Consider the following 20,233-nt stretch of genomic DNA (forward strand, 5'->3'; position numbering starts at 1 on the left):
ATATATATATATATAAGATTTCATCTGATTGCAATGAGAGACAGGATGGGGTTTTGGCGAAGAACCAAAACATGAGGAAAATACTGAATAGCCAGCCAAGGTGCAAATAGAGAATCTCATTCTCATATTGGAAACTATACAAAAAGGAAAACCTCCGGCAGATGTGCTGTTTGCAGGTGTGTCTAACAATGGCATACATATAGTTACAGGCTGGCAAAAGTACAATCATTCATTCATATATCGCAAACTTATAATAATGTAGCATGTAAAAGCGCTATGTACATGAGCAGCAGCAAGGGCAAACGACGTCCACACAACATACAACACCAGATGGCAATGACTTACGAGCTTTCGTAAGTTTAGTCCTCGTGTGTATGACTATGAGCCCCCGGGGCAGCATTTGTTGGCGGGCTTGATGGTCCATTAGATTGGGGCCCCGAGGTCGAGGTTGAGGGTGAAGGTGAAAACAAACTACTGAATGGCCAGGGAAGCGGAACTGAAAACTGTCGTCCATTTTCATTTCTTGCATCTCCATTAGGGTCTCCTCTATTGCCATCCATGTTCATCTCTGCATTATCCCGGGACCCGTTGGGCTCGAGCTTTGAGTCATCGAAAGGCAGCTGGTGCCTACAGACGGGACAGGAGCTGTGAATTTCGAGCCACGGCAGGATACACCCGCTGTGGAACTTGTGCTTACAAGGCATCTCTTTTGCTTCACACCCGATTTCAAAGTCTTCCAAACAGACAGAACACTGCATTGAATCCTCAACTTTTACCGTTGGCATCGCCTCGATTGCCTCTTTTTGAGCTGGCGGGGTGCCATACCTGTTCGGGTCGTTCTCAGCCAAGTGCTGCAGTAGCATGTCTAAACCGGGTCCTATGAAATAATCGCCCAATGAGCCCATGTTATGGTTCCCCGAATTGGTATTCGAGTCATAAGAACCCTGAACTATTATGGTTTGATTAAAAGGATTTATCAAAATCACGCGCTCTCTCTCCCTGTTCTCTCTATCCCTGTTCTCTCTATCCCTGTTCTCCCTATCCCTGTTCTCTCTGTCCCTGTCCCTGTCCCTCTCCCTATCATCACCACCACCTTCAGAATTTTCCGTCTCGGATAACATTCCAGCACGAATGCCTTGGAGGAGTTGGAGAATCGTGGCGGAGCTCCTCCTCCTCCTCCGAATGATAGATTCCAGTTCCCGGTCTAGCTCAGTCTGATCACCCTCCTCGTGGTGGTTACGCTCATTGTTATTGTCCTCATCGTCCTCTTCTTCAAACTCCATGCGCCTGAACCTGCTGCTGCTACTACGCCTGCTGCGACGTGGGTTGCTCATCATGCCGAGTAAGATTGGCGCCCAAAGAGAGAGCGCTCGTTCAGAATCAGGCCCCGCAAAATCGAAGGCGTTCTCGTTAGTTGTTGTTTCCGGGGCGGCTGCAGATTCCATTTCCTCCACAAAGCCACTTTGACAGATGGGGCATTTTATTGGCTCAACCTCCATGATTGGGTTCACCACCCTTGAACAGTGGTAACACCAATATCTAGATGTCAGGGCTCCATCCATCTTGGCTACTGGTTCTTCTTCCTCTGCCAAATCAACTCAACATTAGTGCATTTTATTTGGATGACGAGGGAACCCCCACAATCCTTTCGGGCATAGGTATACCCCACCTTATGACCCTAGCAAAGGACCACAAAGAAGTAAACCAGTCTAAGTTACCCATAGCTGATCGGCTCAAACCAAGGGGCAAGGGGCAAGAATTCGAACTCGTGACCTTGTGGTTACAAGTATGGATGTCTTGCCATCTTGGCTAGGGTTACCCATAGCTGACCGGCTCAAAGCGAGGGGGCAAGGGGTAAGAATTCGAACTCGTGACCTTGTGGTTACGAGTGTGGATGTCTTGCCATAATGGTTGGGATTATCCCAAAACCCTGCATATTTCAGAATTCCAAAATGGGGGATTGCCAACAAAACAGACAATAAATATATTATGATCTTGGTGATAACCAAAATGGAGTGATCTTAAAACCAATTTTGAAATAAGATGGGAAACAGATCCAGTTCTTGGGACAAAATGAAAGACAATTCTCACCAGGAGCTAGAAATGAAAATACAAATTCAAGAAAAAAAACAATGCATTTTGTCTCCTTACCATCATACCTACAAGAATAGAGAAGCCACAAGAATAATAGCCTCCCAAGATCACTGGGAAATTCTTACAGATCCAACCAGAAATAATCAAAGAACCAATTTTGGGATTTCTATAAATCTGGTCCAACAACAATAATGACTACATATATTGATTGATTTCCAAGAAAATAAGGTAGGTGATAAGAAAGAAAGAAAGAAAGAACACACATATTAAACAAGAACAAGATTGTTTCTTTATCAATCTTTTGAATCAATCAATCAAAGAAAGAAACAACCCAGCACCCAAAAATGATCTGTGACATCAAAAGCCACACAACAACATAGGATGAAACATAAACTTACCAGCTTCAGAGGTTGAATGAGGGGGTGAGGGAGATGATTCTCCCTCAGTATTTCTTATGAATTTTGGTTGGTTTTTGAGGTTTGGGATTCTGGATTTCTGGACTGTGTGTTGAGAAGCGGTTGAAATGGAAGGGAGAAAGGAATGGAAAGCAGTGGGGACTTCCCTTTTTATCAGTCATTCATTTCATCATTTGCTGGCCATTGGAATTTTTATTTTTATTTTATTTTTTAAAATTTAAACTCAACTGGTCACGTTGACCCCACCTTTCCCTTTACAATAATGTTTTTTTCTTGGTCCTCAGAATTTATGCGCATTACTCTGCCATTTGTATTAATCTACATTTGGAGTTTTTGTGCATTTTCTGTCCCACGATTATGGTGTTACTAACAACTTTGATCTACGACTTTTAAAATTTATAGAATTGGTTCACGACTATAACTTTCTTAGCAAATTTGGTCCTTCCGGTGCATTTTTCATTCAATTTTTGCTGAAAAATTTTACTTCCCGTTTTAATATGTGTAATATTGTATTTTCCATCTCACAAACTAATGACATAAATAAATAAATAAACAACTAAAAACTTTTGACGTTTAGCTAGGAGGGTGAAACTGAAAGTGAAATTAGAATTGGGTGACTTTTAATTTCAATCATCGTACTACTGGCTATGTTTAATTAATTAATTATTTATTTATTTATTTATTTATTTATTTATGTCATTAGTTTGTGAGATGGAAAAGACAATATTACCCATGTTAAAATGGGAAGTAAAATTTTTCGACAAAAATTGAATGAAAAATGCACCGGAATGACCAAATTTGCTAAGAAAGTCATAGTCGTGGACCAGTTCTACAAGTTTTAAAAGTTGTGGATCAAAGTTGTTAGTGACACCATAGTCGTGGGATCAAAAGTGCAAAAAACTCTCTACATTTGCTACTCATCTTAATAGATTATTTATTAATTTTAGTGGGACTTAACTTAATGATTTAGTGGGCATTATTTGAGAAAAGAGGCCAAGATTTAAACTTCAATAGCCACAATGTGGGGATTGTTGATTTTACGATAAATTTACAGTATAATTTATGGATCACTCACTAAAGTAATTTTTAATATTGAAAATAAAATTTTAATTATTTGAACAACCTAGCATAAGTAGATTGATATAATAGGTTATTAAACCACTAATGAATCACAATATAAGTAGTAAGAAATATTATTATTGCCCTCTAGTAGATATATGAAGTCTCATTTAAGACTTACTTCTAACAATAAGGTAAATTATACCATGGACCGCGGTCCACAATGTATTGTGGTCAAGGCATCAAAACGACGTCGTTTCTTTTAATGAAAAGAAACGGCATATGTTTTCTTGCCATCCGCAAAAAAGAACTTTGATTGTATAACATATTCAATTTCATTTTGTATACACTGCAGTTTCATTTCAACACAACTACAGTTTCATTTCGATATAACTACAGTTTCATTCGATATTATATGCTCAAATATGTGAAATTGTTATTCAGTTTTAGTTTGTATACATTGCAATTTCATTTCAACACAACTACAGTTTCATTTCAATTCAATTGCAGTTTCATTTGATAATATAAAAATAATACGTGAGGCAGCGTCAGTTTAAATATACTGTAGTTTCATTCGGTAATTAACACGTACACAAAAAATACGCGCTCCGTTAAGTTTTAACGGCTGCGATTTCTTTACTTAAAAAAACAGCGTCATTTTTAGACCATGGTCCATATTTTCATAGGCTTGGGGTGAATTAATGGAGTTCAAAATATACTTCCTCTTATTAAATTTTTTTTTAAAAAAAAAAATCATAACCTAGTCAATCAATCATATTTGTGAATCCTATGTAAGCTTTAGCATAGCTTGACCAAAAACTATTCAATCACTCACTAAATGCTCTTTCACTATTATATTCCTACTAAGCATCTTTAGCATTTTATCACCTTTATTTTGTCTTTTTGAACCAATCCAACACTTGAAAAATTATTACTACCATCCAAGAATGAACATTTCCAACCGTTGAGCATATAAAACAAATTATAAAGGTATAGTAAATTATTAGTTTAAATTTTTAATTTTTAATTAGAAATATATCAGTCATATTTGGCCTATCAGTCAATTTTGGCTTCTTTAACCATTACTAACTATTTGACTTGGTTAAACAACCAATTTGAGTGTTTGATTAATTAGCTTTTTGTAACAACTTATTGTTTCAAAATGCTAAAATTTAAAAAGTTGTTCAAAATAGCTTTTTCGATTAACTTTTTGAGAAAGTCCTTTTACATGTAATCAACAATAAGCTAACAACTAATTTACCAACCATTTTTCTACAATAAGCTAATGCTATCAACTAGTCAAACCACTAACAAATATTTACCAAACACCCCCATTGTTTTTCTTATTTATTTTAAATTTGATATTAAAGACAATCCCATACAAAAGTTCAGATTCAGACCTTCACACATGTAAGACATGAACGTGTTTAAAATATACTTTAATATTACAATTAAACCTATTGCTTATATAAAATGATCAAACCAAGTAATAGAGACATGAAATATGATTAAAATGATACTATATTGTTACTATAATGAGATTAGTATATATGAAAAATAAAACTAAAACATAGCTCATACCATGATCTAAATTGCTACATAGACAATTTTCCACAGTCAAATTTGCCTAAGGATCTTGTGTCTCATAACTTTTTCTCAACTTTATTCTGTCTTTTTGGACCAATCCAACACTAGAAGATTATTACTTCAATCCTTTTAGCCTTTCAAACTAATTAACACCTGTCAAAATTTTATTTTATGGGAGATTAAATCTAATCAATTTTGAATTTAATTATAATTTAAAAAAAAAAAAAAAGTACGCCATTTTGAATTTAAAGTTGAGAATAAAATAAAAATATAATAATCAAGATATCACAATTAGTCCTCATGGCATTAATACTAGATAAGAAATTTCGTTTAAAATTTGTTTTTAGTGATCACTTGGGAGGTTCGATTTATGCCACGAACATTGGGAGTTTGAATGAACTTTTGAAACTAGATTAGGCCAATTTGTCTCTTTATAGGCCTAAGAACAGAATTTGTCTCCTTATATATAGACATAGGAATTCGTGTATACGGGTTCGTTAACGGCTTCGTAACGGGTCGACACAATAAGGTTAAACACGGACACGACATATTAAGATTAACGGGTTCAAATTTTTAACACAAACACGAACACGAACTGTTAACGAGTTAAACGAATTGACATGATAAACATGTTTTGTTAACAAGTTTCGGGCCGTGTCGACACGATATGACCCGAAACCCGTTAAACCCGCTAAACCTATTAATATATTAAAACAAAAACTAAAATTTAAAGATAAGTTATATAAAGAAAGAAATAATCCTTTCAAAAAAAATAATAAAACCTACAATTCAATCCATCAAACAAACTAAAAAAATATTCAATTTATAACATTTATAAAATGATAAAATAACATCCAAAAATCAGAAGTTCATGCTAGTTTTTAGAAGAAAAGTGAACACAATAAAAATTCAAATTTCAGATTGTTGAAAATCAATAATTAGTGTAGGATCTTGGCCTAATGTAGTAAATTCATCATTAGTCATGTTCATGATATCTTTTATAATCTCATTCATGACAATGGTTCTTACCTAAATGACAATGGTTCTTAATGGTTATAAACATGTTTGTGTAAACGGGCTCGTGTAAACGGGTTAACACGGTAATATTAACGGGTTTTTAATATGTTTAACGGGTTGACTTGTTAAGACACGAAACATAACGGCTTCTTAACGGGTCAACCCGTTAACGACCCGAAACACAATAAGGCTAAACACTAACCCATTTTTTTGTGTCTGATACCGTGTCGTGTCCATAATTGCTAGGTCTACCTTATAAGTCAAAGAGCGGATTTATGGAATCTAGATATAATCCGACAAAATTAAAAAATCAAGTTAAAAATTAGTGAGTTAAATCCACGCGGGCTACCAGAATTCATAACCTCAAGGAAAAAGGGTCAAATAAACCCTCGAACTTTAGCTAAAAAGTCAATTAGCCCCCTCAACTTTTTAAAGGTGCAATTACACCATGAACAATTCATTTTGGTGCAATGAAGCCCAACAACAGGTAATTGAACTGCTGTCACAGGTCATTAGAAATTCGGTCATCCTCCGGCGAAATTTTCAGGCAAAAAAGTGACCGGCGAACGGTCGCCGATCATGGAGACAGAGAAGAGAAAGCGACGGGGTCGCCTTCTCTAGTTGACAAGGCGACATTGTGGTGTCGCCTTCTCGACCCCGGAGAAGGCAACCAAATCTAGGTCGCCTTTTCCAGTTGAGAAGTCGACCCCAGTGATCGCCTTCTTGCAGGAGAAAGTGACTTGTTGCCATCTCTTCTCTGCAGTTGCCGGTCACTTTTTTGCCTGAAAATTCTACCAGATGGTGGCCGGATCTCTAATGACTTGTGATAGTAGGTCAATTACCTGTTGTTGGGCTTCATTACATCCAGTGGTAGAGCCAGAAAGTCGAGATTAGGGGGGGGGGGGGGGGTTGTCCAAATTTATAGAGGAAATTTATCATCTTAGTCGATATTAGTACCAACCACACAAATATATATATATATATATATATATATATATATATATATATATATATATATATATATATATATATATGATTGTGCCAGTTATTATTGATAATTATTTTTAATTATACTATGTGCAATAATATATGAAATATTATAATTATATGAGTACGATCGTTAAGATTGTCAAACATTACTTTTGAATTTTTTACATAACAAAAAAATTATATAATAGTAAAAAATAGGAAAAATTACACTTTTAATCACTAAGTTATAGGGTAATTGAAGAATTCATAATTATTAGTCGTGCTTACTTTTCGTCCCCAAAATAGCTTACTTTTCGTCCCCAAAATATACTCCGTAATTGATGTTGCAAATTTCGTCCCTTTACTAACAAAACATTAGGAACGAAGTATAGCTTAGAAAGAAAGAGTGACCACAACCTGTTATTAAAAGGATGAAATTTGCAACGTCAATTATAGCTTAGGGACGAAAATTGCACACGATCAACAATTATAGACGAATTCTACAATTATCCCATAACTTAGGAACGAAAAGTGTAACTTTCGAGTTCATTTAATATATACATAATAGATTTAAAAAAAATTAGGAGGAGGGTCAACAGTGTAATTTATCCATATTATAATAATATATACCTATATATCTACTAAAAATGGAGGTAGAGTAGGGGGGCCCTGACCTCCCCTACCTCAAGGGGTGGCTTCGCCCCTGATTACATCAAAATAAATTGTTCATATATATAATTACACCTTTAAAAAATTGAAAGAGTTAATTAACTTTTTAATTAAAGTTTGAAGGTTTATTTAACCTTTTCCTAACCTGACATTTGATATATAGTTGAAAAATGAAAACGAAATCAGAGTTAGGATCTCAATTTTCAAAGCAGACTATAAGAAGAGATTCTCAAAATTGCCACTTGTCACAAATAATGGATTTCTACTCTCGCAGTCATTTTCAAATCAAAATGTGTTGTTGTTGTTGTTCAAATTTTTGTTTAAATAAAAAAAGATGAAAACAAATTATTTACTATTTATATTATACATTTAATTTGAGAATAATTGAGAGTATGGAAAATAGCTTCCAACTTTTTAAAGGAAACTATGCATGTCTTATACCTTAATTCAATTCTCCTTTTTCCTTTAACATGATACATGTTGAATCATGCACCTTTTTCCTGCCTCAATTTTAGGTCCATGTCTCTCTTTCTTTTTAATTAACATTTTGATGACTTGATATTTTCATTTAAAATTCTGTTTTGGTTTTCCATGACACTTTAAGTTTGCATTAAAAATTTTTTTATTAACTTAAATAGGAAAATTTGATGTTGTACTACTAGGGACAACCACAAAGAGACTAATATAATGTTAATTGATTGATAAATTTCTATAGCCAACGTATCATGTTCACCATGGACTTAAGATCTACAAGACTCCTCTATAAGGGATCAAATTGTTGTCGATATTGAATGACCTAAATTGATTTAATTTTTGAGTTAATACCCAAAATTGTCCTCGACTATAGTGATTTTTCTCAATTTCATCCTAAACGACTTTGGTGACCTAATATAGTCTCAGACTTTTGTGTTTCGCTCAATTTAGTCCTCCGTTTGTTATTCCGTCAAATTGGTGTTAAATAAAGGGACAATTCAATAATATCAATATTGACCTCTCTTTACTTTCAACCTGCGAAGTGAGAAATCTCTCTTTCTTACACGAATTACACCCAGAGTTACTCACAAACCTACGAATCAAATTTTATATTCGCAGCTTTAGAAGTGATTCTGGGAGTAATTCGTAAAAAAAGAGGGATTTCGCACTTCACATGTCTATGAATAAAGAGATGCCAATATTAAAATCACTGAATTGTCTATTTATTTAACAACAAATGAACGGAATAACAAATGGGGAACTAAATTGAGCAAAAACACAAAAGTCTGGGACGAAATTGAGTAAAAACACAAAACTCTGGGACTACATTAAGTCACAAAAGTCGTTTAGGACAAAATTAAAAAAAAAAAATCATTATAGTCGAAGACGATTTTAGATATTAACTCTTTAATTTTTGTTCTCATTTCACTGTATTAAAAAAATAATAATTTAAGAATAAGGATTAAATATAACTTTTACAAAAATTGAGGATTCAAGTGTTACCATAAGAAATCAGTCGTCTAAGAGATATTTATTATTGCTAAATATTTTCTCAATATTTTATGCATAAATAATAATAGTAGGGGGAGTAACTAAAATAAAAATAAAGTCCCAAAATATATTAAAAAGGAAGGAAAAAAAAAAAAAAAGTAGAGAGAGAGAGAGAGAGAGAGAGAACGATTAAAGTTGACATTGCCTAACCACTACGAGACAATCTCATGTGAAGCCGTGCATACCGCGTAGGAAATGTTTTCAACTTTCTTTTTAATTTTTTAAAAACTATATTTTCTAAAAGAGATATTTTTCACTTTGACCCTTGAAAGATCTGATTGTAACACTTTGATCCTATTATATTTTAGAAATTATTTTTACATTCTATGAGTGTCCGGTCATCTTTTAAAAAAATATATAATCAGTTAATAGTACTTAAATATATATATATAATCAGTTAATATTATCTAACTCAAGGACAAAAAAGACTATTGACAGAAATTCATGCATAACCAGTTTCAAAATTTTAATATTAAGGTCACAAAAAATTTAGGAAAGTATTATATTTTATTTCTTCCCTAATTCCAAGGGTCCCTGCACCTCGACCCGACAGAACATTTGAGAGAATGTAGTAGACATGACCAAATGTTGGTGTGCACAAGAGATCTATCCACTTTAGATATAATCTCTACATTGCTGCCGTCGAGATTCGAACCTTGATCTCTTCTCACAAATGCTGCCTACTGAACCGTTAAACTGAACCCGTGCGGGCAAGTATTATATTTTATTAACAAAATAGTACGCATTTCAAGTGAAACAATATCACATAAGACTAATTGTATTAGAGTTTTTTTTTTTAATGACAATAAAATATGAATGATTTATGTGATGGTTATGAAAAAATAGGGATTCAAACGTTATTGATATAAATTAAGAGGGGGTTCAAGTGAATTTATCTTTCTTGAAAAAGTTTTTAATTTAAATTGGATGAATCATCAACTACCTTTTTTTTTCTTTTGAAAAAAAAAAAATCATTTTATATAGCTTTAGTTCGATGAATCATCACTAAGCATACTAATAATAATAACTAATAAGACAGTTTAATGAATCATCCGAAAATGTAGTTTAATTTTATTAATACTAAATTATGGGACTTAAAGGTGAGATGTCTATGTTGCATGTATCACTAGAGGAGGAATGGAATTGGAATAAGTATATTGTGACTTCACATATTCTTAGCCTTATCCCAAAAATCATATTTCAATGCTTTATTTAAAATATATTTATTGGCTTTAAATTTGTAATTTTTAATGTGATGTCAATTTTTTTTGAAAATAGAATAATATATTTACTTTTGCTAATTACAACAACATCAATATTCCTATCTATTTATATTTTATAATAGTCAACATTCTTATTATTCAATAATGTAAAAAAAAAAAATTCAAACTTAGCAGCCATAGTGTGAGAATTATGCACAAAGTACGAAAATCCTTTATGTGCACCGACATTTGACCCTGTCTGCTGAGCTACTGAGTTACCGTGATTACATCCTGCTACTGAGTTACCTTGATTTACATCCTCCTACATGCTTTATCGAGACCAGGGCGTGGGGGGCCTTGGGGTGGAGGATTCAACCTTTTGGAGAGGTAATGTAAAATTTTATATATAAACAAACTAGGGATACATTTTGATATGAAGACAGAAGCTAGAGTGGTATTCATTTCATTTCCCAGGAAATCAAGAACTATTTGCACCAGCTGGCCAAATCTTTAACAATATCCCCAGATAAAGATTGAAATTTCTATGCTAGAAACTATAAAGTAAAGCTTCTCTACACTGCCATCATCTTTATCTTTAGAGAATAAGTTTTGCTTCAATGCAAATCTTATATCCTGGGAGTGATACTACAACTGGGTCACTGTACAATACTCACTACCATAAAACTACCCTGCCAAGAATTGAGTTACTTAAAAATGTATAACCCTCCAGGGGGAAAGAATCCAGACAGGTTCAGCCTTGCAGTAGATTCCTAACAGCATTTAGGTCCTGCAAATGGAGCTTCTTTAGAGGATACAAACATTACAATTTTATACATAGAATCATTCATAGAACGCAAATGGCTTCATCTATGCATCTTTTTGTCCAGTGTTTCACTACCATCCATTATAACAATTATCAAGGCTCTAAAGTTTAAGAAGCAATCATCTGGGAAAAGTTAAAAAGGAAAAACACGGGGATGGGTAAGGGAGAGAATAATACAGGTAGGAAAGTGAGATAGACACAGCAATAGGATTTCTAGTTATCACAACACCAAAAGTATTCGTTAGCCAAAAGAAAGGGAAGAATGAGAATGCATTCATGGGCTATAGAGCTAAAAGCATCATGCTACCAACAATAGTTACCATAGGGAAAATAAATAAAATTGAAATGGCACTATTGAGTAAGTGAAAACGCTTGGACAGAATCGGAAAATTATGAGTACTTACTAAGGGAAAAACTTAGTTCAATCAAATTATTACCTTTCAATCAAAAACTTAGGTATATATATAATATGAGAGTGATTTACAAATGGATTGTTTTTTATACCTTTCACTTTCCACATGTGAATTACTCTCATATTATATATATATATATATATATATATATATATATATATATATATATATATATATGGAAGGGTTCATGTGCGGGTATAGCTTCCCGTGCGGTTGTGCGGTTAGATCTGACCCGTTGATCAAATCTAAATCAACGGCTCAAATCAATGAAAAAAAAAAAAAAAACGCGTGTTTGGAAGAAAGCCACGCACCTTAACTGTTAGATCTTAAGCACAAACTCACGCATATTAAGTACAAAACCCACACACATTAAGTACAAACTCACGCACATTAAGTACAAAATCCACGCACATTGTTGGATAAGAAGACGCACTTTTGGTAGACGCTTTTGGTCATTTAGACGTGCTGCATGCTTCTTCATCCAACACACATTAAGCACAATCTCACACACATTAAGCACAAAACCCACCACTTTAAATATTAACTCACAGACTTTAAGTTTCAACAACTCTGACATTAAGCACAAACTCACGCACATTAAGTATAAAACTCACGCACATTAAGCACAACCTCACGCACATTAAGCACAAAACTCACGCACTTTAAGTATTAACTCACAGACTTTAAGTTTTAACAACAACTCACGTTAAGCACAACCCCACGCACATTAAGCACAAACCTTACGCACCTTACGCACAAAACTCACGCATCTTGTATACAAAACTCACGCACATTAATCACAGATCCGCTCACCTTAATTTTAACCTAGATGCAAAAATTACAAAATTGCCACCGCGTCTTTTTTTAAAATTTTGGTAATCCTGGACGTTGATTTAAGCGAGATGAATGGCCCAGATTAAACCGCACAACCGCACCTGGGCACCCTAACCGCACCAGAACCTAATTCTATATATATATATATATATATATATATATATATATATATATATATATATATATTTGCATTTCATGGAAAACACCCAATGAACTTCACATAAGTGTTCTAATTATTATTATTCAGGTATGAAACAATAAGGAAGAACTTAAAAGTATATTTCAAACTTCTCTGAAGGTATTTAGTTTGGGGAAATAAACAAAGGATTCAGTTCTGAGAAACAAACAACGGGTTTTTGGCCCACCTTTGTTAATTCCATTCTTATTCCGCATCATAGATGCAGAATTCTGTTATCCGATGATTTGAACCAAATAAGCCATCAGTGGCTCAGTATTGAGTAAATTACTTTGGTAAGGAACTAAAAGGGGTTCTGTTGAGAACTTGAGAAAGTTAGACTATACCATTAAGTCAAAGGTACATATATTTACAGCAGTAGGCAGGCTTTGTCCAACTATATATATATGGTTCATTTCTCAGATTTTCAAATATTAATAAGCCAGAAAAGAATGTGGCCTTACACTTTGGTAGGTCACAAAGAGTAGTGAACTAGTGATTGAAATTGTATAAAGCTTGAAATTAATGACAACTTACATCTTTGCCCTGAACAAATCTATTAATGACTGGCTTCACTGGTGTAGTTCCTTCAGGAGAAGCAGTTGATCCAACCACCATTCCATGATTTTGATTGGCCTACAAATAAAAGAGATTATTATACAGATAAGGCAATTGACACCTTGCAAAGAGTATCATAAGTTGATACGAATTAATCATTTCATTGAACAAAAGGCAAGTGTCATAGTACAAAGTTTGCAATTAGATTTTTTTGTTCCCTGAATGACTACAGTCATGACCCTCAATTAACCAAAAATATCCAAGTGACATCAGGCTGTATGTTTGGGACAAAATTTGTAGGACATGTTAAGGCAGGGGTCAAAATTATGCTTTGTAATTTGAACCTATCAATAGCTTCCAAAATTCATCCTATCGAATCTTCCTTGGGACTGTCGTCTTTGAGGCCATAGAGACAAGATTACCAACAAAAATTCACATACCAAATATAATTTATACCTCCCTTAACATTGTAAGTTGTAACCACTTAGAAACCAGATAATGTAAACAAATAGAAAGCCACAACTTCAGAAAAGATGAATTCTTCTTCTTCTGTAAAAAGGTTCTAAAGAGTCAATCTTACAGTCTAGATATTGATAATTGGACTACATCTCAGTCTCCCCAGTTTACAGTTGTTTAGAAGCTTCTCTAGGAACCAGAAACAATCTAAAAATGGCCTCCATTGTCTGAGTCTGGAAAAAGAGAGTTTCTGTATTTCAGAATTGTGTGAAGGAACAATAAAATTAGTAGGATATAATTATAACTTCTCTGGATTGACATCAACGTTCTAGAGGTCAAACTACTTCTGATATTCTCAAGATGTCACTGATGTTTGATTCAGAGACTAACTAGATGCGCATTATAAGGAATAAAATAAAGAGTGTACTTAATACATTACAAGGTACTATTCCTGGTTTCCTATCTTGAGATGGCATAATTAAACTCAGCCTTTCAGATTTAGTGAAATGATTTACTTCAAAGGTTTTTTTATTGTAATCAACGTGTGTGTTCTAATGATTTAGTCACATACACATGTTGCACTCAGGAAATAACATAAAATAAAACAAACTTTCCACTTTATATCAAGTCAATTTTCACTAATATTCCATTCCACTCCATATCCTCCTCTATGGCAAATCTTCATGGTTACTTTTAAGAAGGAATTATGGAGTACATAACCAACAAGCCCCTAATTTTGGAGTAAACAGACTTTACACCATTTAAAACAGATAAAAGTTAATTCCCCTCTGGAATTGCATGCATTAACATGATTTATTACACTGAACTGCTGAAATGCTAGAATTGTAGTGAATATAAATTATGATCCTCCATCCATAGTTTCCATCAAGCATAAATTTGGCACTGATCATGTCAACTCAACATGTAAGAGTTCACACTTATCTGAGTTTTTATATGGATCCTCCACTTGCCATTGTCCAAGATGAATACAGGAGAGCAATCTTTTCTCTTTTTTTTTAATAAAAAATTGCATATTCAAAATGTACAAGTTTCTCAAGATGGTCTAGAGACAAATTTGCCTCAAAAAGTAACAAAAGCATTAGAAAACTGCAGCTGAACAGTATAACTGTTAAAGTGGATAGAAGAGATCACATAAAGCATAAAGGTGGTAAGAGTTGCATACCCCAGACATATACTCCTCATCTTTACCATCTCCAGTCAAAGATGAATAATATGCAGGGTCATATACAGAGCCACCTAAAGCATCACCAGAGCTGAAAATATGTCTAGTTATAGAAGGGTTTACAGGACTGAGAAAGCTATTTTGCAAATCAGCATCTGCTTCTCGAGGAAAAGAATTGTCTACATAAGAAGGACCGAGTCTGTATATCTGAATCCACAATATTGAAGATGATAACCTTACACAAAAACCAATTATTTGCATGTACATACTAAGTTTCACTGAGAAGATAACAGAGGTTCCATAATTTTCAGATGAAATGTTCCTGCAGGCAAGGAAATAGAAAAAGGAGTGCTCAGTACTGATTCTTTTTTTTTTTAGTCCCCTTAAAGAAGTACAAATTCTAATTGTACCTCATTGTTGTGTTGTGTGCCTAAATTTTATGAAAAACAATGCTCCTACATTTAACAGATACTATATGGCAAAGTCTACCTGCCCAGTTTGAAGAGAAGTTATATTCAACAATACCAAAAGTGGGTGCATTCAAATATGGAAAAAGGGCAATGCTTGTGATTAGGTGAGGCAAGTGCAGGTAGTGGGGAAACCAAAAAACCATGTGTGCAGTCCCCTTAGCCTAATCTGGACATCATGGAAGGAGAAACACATAAGATGCTGAGAACATCAGACCCCATCATCACAAGGTGAAGTAAATCGTGGGCATTACTCGTATACTATATTCAGTATCGTTAGATTATTTATATCTAACATTTCCTGGGCGCAAAGTATGCAAACAGAGGCAACAAGTTTCTAAATACTTTTATCTCCATTTTGAATTTTCCTAAGATGTTTGTCTTAATATATCTCTGTAATTAATTTTGTCCATAGGCTGCCCAAATTGGCATAATAGAGTTTAACATTCATAAATATTACTCTTATCAAACAAAACATCAAAAATTCCCCATGGCTGATTAAATTCATAGTAAAAATTAAGAAGGAAACTAATAAAGCCATAAATAATTCCTGACATGTTAAGCCAATGCCCCTAAAATAGTGTCTGATTGCATGAGTTACTATCCTTGTCAAATAACCTTGAATTTCAACATGCATTACAGTTCACACAAACTCTGAAATAATCCAAAAACAATGGTGAACTGATTTGACTGTCCAGAGACCCCTTGCCTAGTGTTTGTGTGAGTCCGTGACCACTTCAACTCTCACAATAATTTTACAAATTCCCCAAAAAAAAAAAAAAAATACAAATTGGGAATGAATGAATGAATGAAAGAAAGATACCAGATTTGGCGGGAGAAGAGGAGGAACCAGGAGACGTCGAGCAAGACGGCGGAGAGGAGGAGGACGGCGTAGGTTCTGCCGAGGCTCTGGCTGCTGCTCTCGATGGCCACCAGGGCGAACAACGCAATCCCGAGATGGGCGAACAAAACCCCGCTGTATAGCGCCCCAAGAGATCCGATGAGTGCGCAGCCAATTTGAAGGTAGATGAGAATCACAGCGGCGGATTGAACCCTGACATAGTCGCGAAGCCAATTCCTTATTCCGGTCCTCAATGCACCAAAATGCATCATATGCCCACACACCTCCCTCAGTTTCCACCTTCTTTCAATTGCTTACTCCCTGCAATATTTAATACATAAAAACAAGAAATAAGAAGAAAGGAGGACTAGAACTAGAAGAGTGGAACCAATGGAGAAGAGAAAGAGAGAGAATGCTGATGGGAAGAAGACGAAGAAGAAGCGGATTTTTATGCGTAAATTCACCTAAAGAATTCCTACCATAATTCACAAAGTACAGTAATTTCTCTTTTTAAAAACAAAAATTCTAAATTTTAAAATAGACTAATTTATTCTAATTTTCTACTCTGACATGTTTTAATTGTTAAATATAAAGGGTCATGATTTTTATCAATTATTTTTTTTCTATTTAATAAAATTTGAACACATAGTGGGACTACAAGTTTAGGATTAGCTTTTTGGAGTTGTTAGGCGTCGGTTAGTTTGGTCGAGTTCAGCTCATACTCGATTCAAGACGTGGTGTTGTAACTTATCATAGAGGTTAAATGGTAATGTCCACCTACTTATCTTGGTTTTAAGTAGGATATGACAACTAGATGGTCAAAAAATTCGGTGGTAAGCGTGTTTGACTTACAGCAGTCACAGGATAGGGTCCATCAATTGATATCAGAGCCTAGATGGAATATGGACGTAAGTCGGGCCAAGTCCAATCCTGGGAGCGATGATGAGCGCGGGGGCTAAAGACCGACCGAGTTTGGCATGCTGTGCAACGGGGCTGGGATAATGAGCGCAGAGGCTAAGGACCGACCGAGTCAGGCATGCTGTGCAATTGGACTTTGTGATCAAAGGTTGCGACAGGTGCTGAGAGGGGGATTGTTGGGCGTCGGTCGGGTTAGCCGAGTTCAACCCCTGCTCGATTTGAGACGTGGTGTTATGGCTTACCATGAAGGATGTGGTTAAATGGTAATGTCCACCTACTTATCACCAATTAGTTTTAAGTGGGATATGACAACCAGAATAGCCAAAGAACTCTATGGTTAAGCGTGTTTGACTTACAACCGTCACAGGATTAGTGACCAACGCTTGACTTATTGCAGTCATAGAATGGGTGACCCACTGCGAAGTAAGCAACGCTGAGATCCATTAGGAGTGCAAGTAGTATTTCTGTTTAAAATAGGTAGCTAGTAAACCGCACTGAGATTCATTAGGAGTGCAAGTAGTATTTCTGTTTGAAATAGGTAGCTCAAATCAAGAAATCTAACCGTAAAACTTCTAATATTGTGCTTATTCATACTCTTTTTGGTAAAATTTTATTTTAGAACTTATAGTTTATTTTAAATTACAATTTGATAAACATGAGAAGTTTAAAATAATACGGAGTAGATTATTTTGAAACGCTATCCCAAATAGTGTTTCAAAATAAGCTCATAACTTTTTAATTTTTTTTTTATGTTTAATAATTTACAAAAATGACACAATATACAATTCATTAGTCAAAACCATAATATCTTAGTTTATCTTTTTTATGTTTTTTAACACTTATTATCTAATTCAATTCAATAATTAATTTATCAAATACTTTAATTGTAATTAGTTAATTTATTAGCTACTAACTTTTTATAGGCGTACCAAGCAAAACCTAAGTCATTAGCCTAATCAATTTAAGTGGGATTGTCCAAAATAATTTTAAGAGTTTTTTTTACACTTTTGGTCCCACGACTATGGTGTCACTAACAACTTTGATCCATAACTTTTAAAACTTGTAGAATTGGTCCACGACTATGATTTTCTTAGCAAATTTGGTCCTTCCGGTGCATTTTTCGTTCAATTTTTGCCGAAAAATTTTACTCCTCATTTTAACATGGATAATATTGTCTTTTCAATCTCACAAACTAATGACATAAATAAATAAATAAATAAATGAATAAACATCTAAAAAAATTTGACGTTTAGCGAAAAGGGTGAAACTGAAAGTGAAATTGAAATTGGGTGACTTTTAATATCAATCACCGTACCACTGACAGTGTTTATTTATTTATTTATTTATTTATTTATTTATTTATGTCATTAGTTTGTGATATGGAAAAGACACTATTATTCATGTTTTCGAAAAAATTAAACAAAAAATACACCGAAAGAACTAAATTTACTAAAAAAGTCATAATCGTGAATCAATTTTACAAATTTTAAAAGTCGTGATTCAAAATACAAAAAACTCTAATTTTAATTTTGATGTTACGAATATTGTTATTCTTCCATTTTACCTTTACACTTTGGATAAAATGATTATTGCCAAAATGTTAATTTTGGTGCTATAATCGCAATGATTATTTGACCTCGGAATGAAATTTCTTATGGAAGATTAAAATAATCTATTATTAAATTTAATCAATTTTAAAGTTGACTGGTGAGTGAAAAGCGAAAGAAACTTTGTATTTATTGGACCGAAAGCTAAAGTAAATTCTTCACCAATATTAGTAAGACGCATACCGGTATTGATGCTGACATGTAGCTATAAATTCAAGTACGAAAATTACTTGTCCATATGGAATTAATTCAATAATTTAGTAAACAATATTTGAAAAAAGAGATTAAAATTATTTACAGTAACTAAATCTCTTATGCACATCGGTAGGTGGTATTTGGCTCTGACTATTCAATCATTAAATTACCGTTATTTACATCCTCTCAAATGTTTTATCGAACTGGAGTATGGGGGCCCTTGAATTGGAGATTCAATCTTTTCGGAGAGTACATAAATTACTTGTTGAGTTTCATGAGAAGTTGTTTGAAAAGTTTTTTTGTTCTCATTTTCATTTTTATTTTTTTAAAAAATAATTTTTGTAATTAGTTTTTTCCGCCTAAAAAATCAACTATACAAGTTTTTGTGTTTTTTTTTTTTTTTTTTTTTTTTTTGTTTTTCAAAAGAGTTCTTTTTTAAATTAAAAAAAAAAAAATCAAGCCTATCCTATATATCAAGATACATATTATAAATACTCTTTTATATTTATACTAGTTTTTTACGCGCATTGCGCGATTGGGATAATGCCCAATGGTTTTTTTAAAAAAATAAGTACTTTAAAGTATATTAAGGCAAAATTATATTGAAATTGTTCATGCATAGATAATTAAATGTTAAATTTGCGTATTTAAATAGGCAATTCTAAGTTTACAAATGGAAGATAATATAGTTAAGATTGATTATAATTGTCAATAAAATAATTGCATAAGTATGGTTAAAACCAAATACGGGACATAAGCTAGAGAGAGCAAATAAAAATTAGGGTATAAAATATTAAATATATACTAATATTGAATAGCTAACTGCTGATTGCCAAACAAGGACATTGCGGGATAGTTTCCTACTTCAATTTGTTGTGTGATTTGAATACTCTTTTTGTCAATAAATCTCCAAGTAGCTAATATGATTTACTTAAATTATATTTTTATATTTTTTTTTTATTTTTTAAAACAATTATTATTATTATTATTATTATTATTATTATTATTATTATTATTATTATTATTATTATTATTATTATTATTATTATTATTATTATTATTATTATTATTATTATTATTATAATATGTATACCATTAGGTCATTTTATATTTTAATCTAAACATCTAATATTTTCAAATATCTTTTTACCACTAAACCATTGAGCTAAGCCCGTGCGAGTTAAATAGGTAATTCTAAGTTTACAAATGCAAGATAATATAGTCAA

The 20,233-nt window shown here is 33.4% G+C and overlaps 2 protein-coding genes and 1 long non-coding RNA gene across 6 annotated transcripts; 1 reads left to right on the forward strand and 2 right to left on the reverse strand.

Moving 5' to 3' along the window:
* Positions 1-101: 101 nt before the first annotated feature.
* LOC109160065 (E3 ubiquitin-protein ligase RDUF2-like) lies at positions 102-2,658 on the reverse strand. 2 transcript variants are annotated; one of them, XM_019308194.1, is made up of 3 exons: positions 2,493-2,658; positions 1,045-1,585; positions 102-1,014 (listed from the first exon to the last, which is right to left on the reverse strand). In XM_019308194.1, the coding sequence occupies exons 2-3, from the start codon at positions 1,560-1,562 to the stop codon at positions 360-362; spliced, it is 1,173 nt and encodes a 390-aa protein (XP_019163739.1). In that variant the 5' UTR covers positions 1,563-1,585; positions 2,493-2,658; the 3' UTR covers positions 102-359. The 2 variants fall into 2 exon arrangements, with proteins under 2 accessions (XP_019163739.1, XP_019163738.1); XM_019308193.1 differs by having other exon boundaries at positions 102-1,585.
* LOC109160067 lies at positions 2,166-10,749 on the forward strand. The gene is made up of 3 exons (XR_002050686.1): positions 2,166-2,326; positions 10,436-10,442; positions 10,739-10,749. It is a non-coding gene; the product is annotated as an uncharacterized LOC109160067 (long non-coding RNA).
* Positions 10,750-10,971: 222 nt separating this feature from the next.
* LOC109160066 lies at positions 10,972-16,693 on the reverse strand. Of its 3 annotated transcripts, XM_019308197.1 has the most exons (5): positions 16,270-16,692; positions 15,249-15,301; positions 14,980-15,158; positions 13,320-13,418; positions 10,972-11,324 (listed from the first exon to the last, which is right to left on the reverse strand). In XM_019308197.1, exons 1-5 carry the CDS (start codon positions 16,557-16,559, stop codon positions 11,289-11,291), a joined length of 657 nt encoding a protein of 218 aa, XP_019163742.1. In that variant the 5' UTR covers positions 16,560-16,692; the 3' UTR covers positions 10,972-11,288. The 3 variants fall into 3 exon arrangements, with proteins under 3 accessions (XP_019163742.1, XP_019163740.1, XP_019163741.1); XM_019308195.1 differs by having other exon boundaries at positions 14,980-15,301; XM_019308196.1 differs by lacking the exon at positions 10,972-11,324 and adding an exon at positions 13,921-14,029 and having other exon boundaries at positions 13,329-13,418; positions 14,980-15,301; positions 16,270-16,693.
* Between the last annotated feature and the right edge of the window lie 3,540 nt (positions 16,694-20,233).

The sequence above is a fragment of the Ipomoea nil genome, unplaced genomic scaffold, assembly GCF_001879475.1.
Source record: "Ipomoea nil cultivar Tokyo-kokei standard unplaced genomic scaffold, Asagao_1.1 scaffold2845, whole genome shotgun sequence".
Lineage (NCBI taxonomy): Eukaryota > Viridiplantae > Streptophyta > Magnoliopsida > Solanales > Convolvulaceae > Ipomoea > Ipomoea nil.

Excerpts from the sequence above, each read along its gene's own strand:
- LOC109160065 (XM_019308193.1), bottom strand. The coding sequence starts at position 1,562 with ATGGATGGAGCCCTGACATCTAGATATTGGTGTTACCACTGTTCAAGG.
- LOC109160066 (XM_019308195.1), bottom strand. The coding sequence starts at position 16,559 with ATGATGCATTTTGGTGCATTGAGGACCGGAATAAGGAATTGGCTTCGC. Across the intron at positions 13,419-14,979 it reads ATGAGGAGTATATGTCTGGG|GCCAATCAAAATCATGGAAT; the intron begins GTATGCAACTCT and ends TTTTATTTGTAG. Across the intron at positions 11,325-13,319 it reads GATTTGTTCAGGGCAAAGAT|GACCTAAATGCTGTTAGGAA; the intron begins GTAAGTTGTCAT and ends CTCCATTTGCAG.